Raw genomic sequence first — 13,157 nt, forward strand, 5'->3', positions numbered from 1 at the left:
CCAATATTTTTTTATAGAATCTTGCAACCCTGCCCCCCCCCCCCCCCTCCCCACACACACATATATAAAACAAAAAATAATTATAATTATAATAAATATTTGTTGAACTTGCCCATGCATTGCATGGGTTACCTACTAGTTTTAGCCTTTTAGGATGTTACTAAAACCTAATACAACAACCTATTTAGTAAGCTTGCATATCAAAAAGTAAGAAGAAGGATTATTAAAAAAATTAAAAAAAATTATATTAGAAAATAATATAAATACTATTTAATATATAGTTAAATATTAAAAATTCTCATTTAAAAAATTATTGTCTTAGGCCTAATTATAGACTAGAGTAATAGTTATTGTGGCAGTTTAGGCTTGGAAAGAATTGGACTGTAAAGCATGCTCTTTCGGGAAAGAAATATGTAAATGTGCTACAATGAGTGATTTGGATGTTATCCAACATATTTTGATTTTGTACGAGCAAGCCTCTGGTCAAAAGTTAAATAGAGAAAAAACCACCGTGTTTTTTAGCAAGGCTACTCCAGACGAGAGGAAGCTTAAGATAATAGACCTATCGGGAGTAAGTGAAGTGCGGAAATATGAGAAATATCTTGGTCTTCCGGTGGTGGTTGGGAGAAACAAAAAGGCGGTCTCAATTTCATTAAGGAGAGAGTGTAGAATAAGCTTCAAGGTTGGAAGGAAAGCTCCTCTCACAAGCGAGAAGGGAGGTGCTTCTAAAAGCAGTAGTTCAAGCTATACCCACTTTTGCGATGAGTTTTTTCAAACTCCCATCTAAATTATTAAATGATATTGAGATGATGATAAGAAAATTTTGGTGGGGTCAACGAGGAGACCAACTAAGATCCATTAGAAAAATTGGAAAAAAAAAAAAAAAAAAAAAAAACATACTCACTCTTCGGAGAGCCAAAAGGGATTTTGCTTTTAAATGGCCTTTAATTATATATGTTCCCCCTCCGGATGTGGAGTCTTTGTATAACTATGATAATAAAACTGATGTGTATTGTACTTTGTAGTTTGTACTCATCTTGTTACTGTTTGATGAAGTTGAATAAAAGCCCTTTTTAAGTATTAACCAAAAGGGAAAATGTGAAGGCAGAATGGGTAACATAGGGATAACAAGTCGTCAATAATTTTTTGTTTTTTTGAGAAATCAAGTCATCAATAATTTAAAAACCACAAGTTCTCACCATACATTAACAAAACAAAAAAACCAACTCCTCATGGCCTAGATTTCTTGATTGCTTCTCCAAATCAAGAAAGAAACAAAAATTAAAAATTCACCAAAAGAATTGGCCGCAGGGAACACCACATAAGGAAATAATATTGAAAGAAAAATTACATTTGTCCTTTTGGATTTACCAGATTGAAGCTCTTGTCCATTTCAAATATTCATTGAAACAATTTAGAGAAAATTTGGAAGATAAACACCTTCATCATACAAATTTCATAATTTTGATAAATACGATAGTATTTCAAATTTATGGTGTCCACTTCAGGATGATTGTTTTTTTATCATCAAGTTAAGATACTAATTAGTTTTTAATATAGGCGGAGATTGAATCTCAAAACTCTTATTCGACAATAAGACACTTTACCAATTGAGCTAACTAAAATCCATTACAAATCTCATGGCTTATACAACTCTTATTCGACAATAAGACACTTTGTTGATATCTAGATTATACTTAGGGACCCACTTTGACAATTACAAATTACATTCTAACATGGACAGCATGGCTAAGTTGAAAGCGTTTATATCCCGAAAACCCATCCCCCCTTTTTTCTTTAGGTTGCACAACCTTTTCCAGTTTATCCAATGTACTTTCTTCTCGTCACTCATTTGTCCCCACCAATATTTCGCAATAATAGAGTTAATATCATTGCAAAGATTCTTCGGTAGTTTAAAGAGGCTCATTTAATACGTCGATATGGCTTGCGCAATGGATTTGATGAGGACCTCTCTCCCTGCTTTCGAAATGGTTTTTTCTTTCCATCTGATGACTCACTTAGCTATTCTCTCTCTCAGTTCTTTGAACATATTCACCTTGTTCTTTCCTAGCTCCCACCATCGGCAAGCCCAAGTATTTCTCAAATTTAGTGTTGTATCACTCTATCCGTATTTGGTCTGAAGAATAATGCTACTTTCTGCCGATTTATTGCTTGGCCAGAAGCTTTCTCATATGTGCCTAGTATGTGGAGTAGAAGATGGCATTCAGTCGGGGTGGCTGGGCAGAAGAGTAGGCTATCGTCGGCGAAAAGTAAGTGAGAGTTGTAACTCTGTTTCGATAAGACATGATGCCCTGTGGGTGTTGTGCTTCAATGGACTTGCAAAGCATCCCCGAAAGTCCCTCCACACAAAACAGGAATAAATATGGTGACAGCAAGTCACCCTGTTTTATTCCTCGTGTCGGGTGGATAAAACCTCGAGGCTCTCTATTGATGAGTACCGAGTAGCTTGCTAAGGATACACCTTGCATGGCCAGATTTACCCACCTGTCTGAGAACCCCATTTTGAGCATTATGTTGCGCAAAAACTCCCATTGGAGTCGGTTGTATGCTTTATTGATGTCGAACTTGATCGCCATGTGGCCAACCTTGCCCTATCTTCTATTCCTCAATCTATGCAGCATCTTGTACGCTACTGAGGTGTTATCTGAGATCAATCTATCCGGTACGAATAGACTGATCCATATTAGGTAAAAATTAAAAATCGTGAGGGGTTATACAATATTGTTGGTTTTATATATATTGACAAAAGCTTTTATGTTAAGGTGGTGCCCTACTATGTTGTATCAAATCCTCAACGATTTTAATTTAATCCTTATTAATTGTTAGGTTTTGTCTTCCTCAATGCTTTTTCATATTTATAAATGGAGACATTTATATTTAAATTGCCACTTGTCCACCAAGCAGCGAACATAGGTGTTGTCGTTAGAAATGATGAAGGTCACATCATTGTTGCATTGATGATAAGAACACAGTATGGGTTTGATGTTATTAAGGGATGTCAAGTATGTTAAAAGAAAGGTATAAGATTAGGGTTATTAGGTTTGAACCCATTGGTGAATACAATAAAAATACCAGAGAAATAGAATAGCATGTATTTCACTTTCTTTTTTTAGTAGATTTAAGCTATTTACGGTTGGCAAGACTCAAGTCTAGTACAACAAACCTTCTCTTGTTGAGTCCAAAACTTCACCAAAAGAACACCTCTCTTTACTTAGAAATTCTCTGGATATGCCTATTTTCGTTTATATTATTACAGTTGGGCCCAATTTTCACATTTACAAATTAATAATGATTCTCTCTTCTTATCAATGAGGAATTCCACATTTGATAATATACTATCTCCTCACTTACCATATTAAAATCTCATATCTTTTTATTAAATTTACCAATTTATTATTCATTAATTTATTAAAATAACAATTTAAAATTAAAATGATCAACAACAATGTTTGGTTATGTGGAGATATGGTTGAGTGGATGTGAATACTTGTTGGTGTGAGGGTTATGATAAGGAGTTTAGGGTATGGTAGGGTCCAGTGTGTGACTTCTTTGAAAAAGAGCCACCTTCTCCATGTGAGACTAGTTTTAACTTTTAGGGAGTCTCTATCTCTAAACAAGACTACTCAAGTTTAAGCACAAATGAGTAACCTTTATTCAATGAGAACAGCGAGAGTTAAAAATCCTTATTTATACAACAATAGAACTAACCTAATTGGCGACATGACTTCATATTATTGTTTCACTAATCCCATATGTGCTCTTACTAATTAAGAATGAGTTTACTAGAATTAACACATGTGATTAGCGTGCTTGACCCTAACTAACTCACTCTAGCCCATTTAATAATCACTAACTATCCAAATCATGTTCAACCTCTGAAAATCTTATATATCCATTGGAGCTCTTAGTTGTCACCTCAAGACTAACTCAAGTACATGGAAGAGCAGAGGGAACTACTGTGTGAATTAATAATCATTTTAGCAAAGGAGTGTTGATCGACACTTCAAGGCGAGAGGAAGTGTTGATTAGTCTCCTTGGAGTGTTGATCCACATTTCCTCTATGTTAGGGAAATTTGATGATGTTGCACTTCCTTTATGTTCCTATCAATTGAGCGAGAAAACAACCAAAGTGCAAACAAAGAAGGGAATAGAGCTTTCGGCAAACGAAGAGGGCAACTCAATTTGTGCATGAATTGGGTACGGGATGTGGATTGACGGCGACTCAATTGGTGTTATATAAGTGTGATATTAATGACGAAGATGCTAAGTTTGACATCCATCACTTAATAGTAAAGATAATTTAGACATATACCAAAATGTTAGAGATTAAATTAACATATTTAAAATGCTAAAAACCGTTTTTAACAGATAGGGAAAACATTAAAGACTAAAATAGTATTTAGACCTTTTTATTTTTATTTTTTTCATAAATGTGCCAAGTGCCAAGTCATTACTGATTTTTATTTCAAATTCACTTATATTAGATGGGTTGGTCCATCATGCTTCTCTAGATTAGTAGAAGTTTAAAGTTTTGGTCAATGCAACAAAGCAGGTATACCGCCAAGAACTTGTGATCAAGTACTTAGTTTTCCATGGAATAAAAAAATTGGATTCATATTTGGCTCTCCACTTGTTTATAAATTTTTTAAACCCAAAAAAACCTAGTATAAAAAATAAAATAAAAAATAAAAAAACTAATTCCTTTTTCTTAGTATGAAAAATAAAAAGAATGAAAAGAAAGAAGGTAACAATGGTGACCTTTTATACTCCTGTATTAACTGTATTTCAAATATAGCAAAACAGTGAAGGTACACATGGGCTGGCACACCTTACTTCAGCCACCAAAAAAAAAAAAAAAAAGAATAATAATAATAACAAATAAATAAAAAAGAGGAGAGGAATGTTGTTATAGAAGATCCAAGACTATTTTTCATCTGATACCATTTCTAATAAGAAGCCAGCAAGGGCGAAACATGATTCAGATCCAAACTCTGGTCCTGTAATTGCAACAACTTTGCCAAAACTCCAACCAATGGGGCTGTATTATATGTGCAGGCCTCAGTCTGCATATAATTATCCCTTTGGTCCACAAACTTATTTGACAATCTGGTCCTCCAACTAAGGCCCCAACTAGAACATTGGGGTTGGGCTCCTGACTGCTGTACCAGTAATCATAGCCTTGGGTGCACCCTATGAACCCCTTGTTCTCTCTATATGACACAATTGAGGCTCCCCTATGGTGCACCATTGTGGGGTAATTTGAACCATAGCCCACTAAATAGCTCATGTTCATTGGGTTAGACCCCAAAATGTAATCAATCTGTGATTTTGCAAAGCCGAGGATTTCTTGATGGCCCACTATTCCTCCATGGCATTTGAGCTTTTGATTTGAGTTTTGAAGGATATCAGAGTATACTGTGAGTAGGAAAGCTGCTGTTGAAACGTATTGCATGTTGTTCCATTGCCGGACATATAAGAGGCGCCCGGGTGTGTTCTACATTGGTGCCATTGTTTTTGTTGAGGCATGAGCATATGTAGTATTCGGCTTTTGATTTGTATTGTTCAAGTATGTGAGCATGCTTCCTGTGCTTTTCTTCCATAAGCAACTGCAAAACATAATGGTTTAAGACACTACGTACAACTTAATTAACCCAAAATTAAGTCGCTCAAGGAAGGGAAAACAAAAAAAAAAAAAAAAAACAGAAATTGGCTTTACACTGTTTGATGCGTATTAACATGGTGCAATTGCATTGAAATTAGTTTATTGACTTTTAAACCAAATTCTAACCAGTCCAACCCCAAGAGCGTGCTCCTTCAAGCTAACTTGTGGCTGGTTAATATTGGCGAAAGCTACAATATCTCGTCAAGCTTGGCAAGAAATTGTAGTTTACACTATACATAGCGATTTTCTTTTATACGTCAGCTCTCTCTCTCTCTCGCACAGATTGAATTCAAGATTCTCTATCTATAACCCCCATATCACAAGATTCACAACTCCATAATCTCAACGCTTAGGGGCCCGATCATCTAACCAACAAGGGATGTTGATCACCTGAATCACCTCAACACCCCTGGTTTTGTGTCTCTGCCTTGGGGAAAAAAAAATGTAAAAATTGTGTGTCTAACGTTATTATTTCACAATGTCAAATGTTATGCAATTTAATAAAACAAAATAAACATAAAAGATAAGCGTAACGATCTTTCAAAAACGCTTTTAAATAAGCAATGTGTTATTAGAATAATGATCATAAATATTTTATAAAAAATTGAATGTTTTATTTTATTTTCTTCAAATACATGCCATTTACAAAATTTTATCTATTTAATTTTATCTATACATGCCTACAATCACACATGGCAATTTCCTATATTTAATTGGTATGATTAGACAAACAATGACATGTGTTAAAATATTATTTGTACATGCCAATGTATTTGCCATAATACTAGACACGTGGCATATAATTAAAATTTTGAATGAAATAAATACATTTATTTAGTATGGTATTTAAGTTCACATTTTTATTATTATTTATGACCACTAATTCTTAATTTGTTATTTGTCTATTTATTTTCCTAACCATTGCCATTCCAAAGACTATTGAAGTATTTTGTTCTAAAAAAAAGTAATTTGTTGAAAAAATTCTTTAATTGAGTAATATGTGTAATCTAATTAGATATTAGATATTGAGATTTTTTTTTATTAAAAAAAAAAACTTATTTTGGAACCATAATTAAATACATCACATTTAGAAGAAAAAAAAGCCTAGAAGTCAATTTTTTCTTTTTTTTCACTTTTTAAACATATGAAATTAAAATTGTACACAACAATAAAATGTACACAACATTACAACGTTCTCCTAACTTTTAGCTTTTGATTTTTCTTTTTTTGACACGAAGGGGTGTGTGTGTGTATAATTTGCTTTGGGTATTGATAGGAAGTGTTTTTTATTTTATATCACATCATTATTTTAGCAATTATAATTACAATTACTTCAATTATTTACCTGTATTTCATCTTCTTCCCCAACCTTTCATCTTCCTCATCCCCTCCCCCCCCCCCCCCTTCTTCTGTGTATAAATATGTTCTCTCTTTATTCTTCTTATAAGCAACAAGCTTAGAAATTTTGATGAAAAATTTGTTCCACAATTGCATTTTTGTTTTTGTTCTCCACTATTAGAGGTACCCCTCTCTCTCTCTCTCTCTCTCTCTCTCTCTCTCTCTCACACACACACACACACACACAAACACACACCCACACACACATCTATAATATATTAATCTCTAACCTTATTCTCTGATTTGCTTTAATACTTTTCATTTTACATATTTTTTTATATGAAATTAAAGATTGAACAATATTTAAGGCAAAAGATTGATTTATGTACTTTTATTGTTTAGAAATTGCTGTTATTATTTTGATGTTAGCGCAAATATATATGTTTTTTGGTGATTTGATTAGTGGGTGATTTTTTTTTTTTTTTTTTTTTGTTCGGAGAATCAATTAGTTAGGTGGTGTTCAATTTTTTTTTTTTTTTATTTCATATAAGTTTTGTCCAATTGTGATCCAAAAGTTTATTAGTATTTTCATGATTGTAGAATTCATTGTGTATATGAAAGTTTCTAATAATTATGTCAACATTTTTTGTATCCAATATTTGGGTTGGAATTGTTTATATTCATCCTGAAATTATACAACTTTTTCATTTCATGTTTCCAATAAGAAGTTTGAACTCTGTTTTTATGTACGTGCAACCTCATAAAAAGTGGTTACATATTGTTTAATATATTCTTATTGAAACTCATTATTAACATACATGATAAAAATTAACATTCTTCATTTAAAGGAAAACATTTTCTTAGATGTTTTATTTTCCCCCTAATTTGTATCTCATTATCAAATAAATTTGACTATTCGGTTTTTTTTTTTTTCCTTTACATTAAGAATGATATACATATTGTAATAATCTTTCTAAGTGTTATATAAATAATGTTAATATATTAAGAGATTTTAGTGGACTTTTTATGTAATATTATTAACTCAAATAATAGAAATAAAATTTTATTAATTGTTTCACTGATAATGTCTATTGATTATAGCAACGGTTGGAAGCAAAAGAAAACAATTTTTTTCCAGGATTATGATTATATTTTTGTTAAATTGTTAGTTTTACCTAATATTTTAAATAGAAATATTTATGAGTTGCCATGCATCACAATAATAATGATACTAATTTACAAAAAATATTTTTTTTTAAAGCGTACAACACACGGGCCTATTATTAGTGTATTTAAAAATAGAAATCATGACCATACTTTATATACCTTAAAAGAGAAGCTATAATATTAGAAGATAATGTAGTGGTTTGGAATTAAAGATAACATTAACATAGAGGGTTATAAGTTGAATATTTTTGAATGGTGGGAAAACACTTTTTTTCTCTTCTTGTTTCAACTATCATGATTGGAAATACTTAATTTCCACTATATTCTATCACTAACGAATTGGCTCACAATAGGAGTAGACGGGAATTTTACTTAAATATATATATATATAATTTTTATTTATAAAGAACACAAAATTTCATTAGTTGAAAAAGAAAGCAACATGATATTGTTTATTTTAGTTATAAAAAAAAATCCTTACTCTTGGTTGGTTTTGTAAAGGGTTATTTTAAAAAAGAGTATTTCTAAATTAATATTTTTTTATATCTAAAATAAAATTTCTTATAAGAAAAATAGTTTGTTACAAATAACTGATCCTAACATATGATCTTACAAATAATTTAGAAATAAATTATGTATCATATTCCATTAAAAATAATCACATAATAATCTCAGACATTGGGTGCCTGCGACTAGTATTATGAATGTGTGATACACTTAATCATATGTAAATTAAAGTAAATATTTTAATAACATAAGTAAGATTGAATAATAAATTTAATGGTAAAATTAAAAAAGAAACTAAATCCTTTCAATTATGTGACAAAAACACATCATGTAAAACCAAGCATTTATCAACACTAAAAAAATATAATTGAGTACTAAAATAAAATTTAAAATTTATTTTAAATTTATTTTAAAAAATTAATAATAGAAGCAAAATAATGTTTATAAATTTTTTGAAATTCTTGTAATAAATTTTCAGAATAAATTATATTGATAATATTTATAATAAAGGAAGTGGGGGGAGGGTGGGGGAGAGGAGAGAAGACAGGATATCTTATGCTAAAATTAAGTTGAACCTATAGCATCCTTTTAATAATTATTTATTTTATTATTAGGTTCAAATATCAAACTTTTTTTTATAAAGGCTAGGTTGCATTTTTTATTCAGTTTTTTCTTTTTTAAAGAAAATCATAGTAAGAAACGATAGCTTTATTAATGACGAGGGAAGGGGTGGAGGGAAGAGATGGCTATTATTTTATTTTATTTTAAAAAAAAAAATTAGAGAAAAATGAAGAAAGAAGAAGACATGTGTTTGACCAATCTAGGACTTGAGTAATATTATGGACATATAAAAATGTATGATTTTGTGTTAAAACTCGTTACATGGAAAGTTGTGATTAGTAAATGTGTGATAGTGGATTATGTGGGAACATACTTTCACCACTCACATCTTGTTACGTGGCGAATTATGATGTAGAGTTATATTTTTCTATGTCCCTAGCAATTTTTTTTATTTATTTGTATTCACAGCTCAATTGGAAAACACCATTTTTTTTAATAGGTCTCATTTGGTAGAGTATCTTAAACACATGTTTTCAGTTTTTAAACAATATTACATGCATTTTTACATATTTTTTTACTCACACATATTTTAAAAAAATATAAACAATATTACTCAAACTCCTCTACCAAACTCCACCGAACAAACGAGCCTAGGTAATATTGGTTGTACGACCAAAGTTGTGTGGGTCTCCATTAATAAACGAATTTGTAAAGTTGTGCCTCATCTAACGTACAAACATTCATAAATGAAAGGATTTGCAACCACTCAGTAGTTTATCAAGTGGGCCATACTGAAATGTCTGTCCCCACATCAAATTTCAGACAAAACTAAATAAGATCATCGCCATCTCTGCTCATAAATAGTACATGATATTTCTTCCTTCCTTTTTATGGAAATTTTTAATTTTATATATATTTTTTGGATGCCTTAAATTTTTCATCCCTTTTAAACTTCACATGGACTCGTACTTTATTTTCTAAGATCATCATTATTATGAACTCTTCCCATATGATAAGCTACAATGAATACACCCCTTTTTGTTCCTTGCTTAATAAAATTGCTGGTTCATCCAAAAAAAAATGAATACACCCCTTTTTTTTCTTTTTCCTTTTTTCTTTTGGAAACAAAGATATTAATGTCATAAAAATTGACCTTCAATAAATCTTTTTCATTACTTTCAATCATTTTATGTACCTAATAGTTAGATCTGACGACAACTCTCTCATTTTAAGTTTTAACAAGTCCCACTCCCACTCTTTGAAATTTTTCCCATTAATAAAATCCTTAATAAAAAAGAAAAAGAAAAAAAGCTAATGAAATTTCAACAACTTTGTCGGTTCTCATGGTTTATCCTGTATTAGTTATAAATTACTTATTTTCTACTTTTGAATTTGTCTATATGATCTAATTAACGCTTCTTCAGTTAAAGTGAGTGCTCCTAGCAAGGCTCGTGGAAGCATATTGGAATAAATTTACAAACCAATTTTATTGTGTGAGAGAAGAGAATTAGTGACAGTGTAGCACTGATTTTAGTCAGGAACCACTTAAAAAGTATTGCCGTAATGCAAAGCATCATCTTCACATGGTTTTGTGCTCCAGATAACTTTTTCTTTTTTCTTCTTTTTCTATTTTGAACTTTTACCCTCCAGATGGTGCCTCATAGGCCTCATTCATCCGCCACCTCTATAAAGTTTTTTTTTTTTTTTTTTAAAGTAGGATTCAAAGCTATAGTAGTGTTATTATTCCATCTTTGAATCCATGGAAAGCCAAATCCCAAAAAGATTTGTGAGAGTGAAATTTAGGCTCTCTAGTCTAATCCATTAAAAAAACAAAAAAGAAATGAGATATTTATAAACTATTAATTGACCCACTTAGAGTATAGAATTCAAAATGAATAATTCTAGTAACATGCATTTTGCCACAACTGTTTTTATGTAATAATTGTGATTGATTATTTGCCACTATCACATGTCCTAACCATTTTTTTCATTACTTATACTCTTCTGTGTAAAACAATTGTGAGTGTGACAAAGTGTATGTAAAAATGTGTGGTACTCAAAATTTTAAATCAAAATACTTTGCTCGAGAGACAGAGACAGAGATAGAGAACAGGGGTAGGGTATCTTTACCTTTGAGGCAATGATTTGAAGACCAGCATACTTCACGTCCCAGCTGAATTCTGTGATGGCCCAACCAATGCCACCAAAGCAATGAGCCTTGTCAATAAGATACTTCAAATACTCATCCTTGTCGGTGGCCTTGTACAACCACAAAGCTGCCCATAACAATTCATCCAGTACTCCTGTACTCACACTGACTGGGCATAGTAGCTCTTCACCACTCNGGAATTTAATTTAATTTAATAAATTTCAAAAAAAAAAAAAAAAAACCACCTACGATGGTACAACTATTTAGTGAACTAATATCCCTAAAAAAAAAAAAAACAGTTACTTATATTAATGTCTTAATGTAACAAGAAGTAAAACTAATCCAACTATAATTATAGGATAACTCCACTAGATCTATTAATTACTTAAAAAACGTTTTTTTTTTTTTTGGGATAAAACTTAAAAAAAAAAACGTTTTAAATGTACCTGTTGGGCATGGTGTAGGAGTAAGTGTGAGTAGTGTGGGTTTGTTTTCTTGAAAACTATTGATGCGGCTGCCATTGCTGCTGCTGTCTCTCCGGCAAGATCCGACCCCGGATTGTTCTCGTCAATCTTGTATGCTTGCCGCGAGGTCGTCATGTCCTCCGGCCGTTGCCAGCAATAGTGGTCAGTGTCACCATCACCCACCTGTATAAATTTGAAACGAGTTTTGAATCCAATAATTTTGTTGCATATAATTAATATATATACTAGTTATTTGGAATTATGCAAATGTAGTAGATACCTCTGCCCATAACACATTTGGACTAGTGTGTGCCTTAATGAAATAATCAGTGCCCCACTTAATAGCTTCCATGGCATGCTCCAATTCACCGGCACCAGCAATTTGTTGCCGGTATTCAACGGCACCCCATGAAAGCATTGTCACAGTGAATGCCATTGGTAGCCCAAACTTTACATGGTCACCAGCATCATAATATCCTCCTACCAAGTCCACCTATACACAAAACTCAAATATATATATATTAGGGTCACATAATTTGAACACGAATACTGTAATGCAACATTTTTGGACAAGTAGGTTTTGAGAGTTGATAGAGTTTGGTACTAACTCCTTGTTCAAGGCCATCAGTGAGGCCAGAATGGTCACGCCAAGTGACCCTTTGGTTGTACGGTAACCGCCCGGAGCGTTGGGATTCGAAGTAGAGGAGACTCTTTTTGAGAGCGTCAGCATAATCAAAAGCTTGAGCACAGGCAGAAATGGCAAAGATGGATAGTAGGAAACACCAAAGTTGTGCACATCTGGGAATTATTGGAGCTCCAATAGTACTATTATAGAGCTTTTTCTTCTTTTCCTCCTCCATGGTCTCCCTTCCCTCCTAAAGAGCTTTTAGGAGTGAAGGGAACAGGAAAAGTGAGCTCTCTCTCTCTCTTACTGCTTATTTACTTTGAAACTTGTTAGCCTAAGATGTGCCTTATTCATGTGACTTTCACATGAAAACGTGAAGTTCCCTCCCTTTTTGGGTAACGATTAAGAACTTGCGAAATACTATAAATGTGTATTCTCTTTTTATATAATTGAGAATTTTACTAATTAAATTTATAGTAAAATTCACAATTTATGTAAAAAAGACAGTACACATTTATAGTATTCCTTAAGAATTCAATAATTTTTTCACTTTTTGTCCTACACAATTAGCGTGATTGTTGCAATGGTTTTAATACGATTGCTGTGCTAAATATGGAAATGGCTTGGTATGTGGCACCGCTTTCTGGGATGACATTGGCATTG

General features: G+C 32.1%; 1 protein-coding gene across 1 annotated transcript; it reads right to left on the reverse strand.

Moving 5' to 3' along the window:
- Positions 1–4,751: 4,751 nt before the first annotated feature.
- LOC112032309 (endoglucanase 11) lies at positions 4,752–12,749 on the reverse strand. Its single transcript, XM_065774593.1, is given in 8 exon segments — positions 4,752–5,125; positions 5,128–5,513; positions 5,515–5,627; positions 11,387–11,572; positions 11,575–11,664; positions 11,852–12,052; positions 12,150–12,362; positions 12,478–12,749. Coding segments are annotated over 8 exon segments (1,599 nt in total). The 5' UTR covers positions 12,730–12,749; the 3' UTR covers positions 4,752–4,967.
- Positions 12,750–13,157: the final 408 nt, after the last annotated feature.

The sequence above is a fragment of the Quercus suber genome, unplaced genomic scaffold (assembly GCF_002906115.3).
Source record: "Quercus suber isolate HL8 unplaced genomic scaffold, Cork oak 2.0 scaffold_7, whole genome shotgun sequence".
Lineage (NCBI taxonomy): Eukaryota > Viridiplantae > Streptophyta > Magnoliopsida > Fagales > Fagaceae > Quercus > Quercus suber.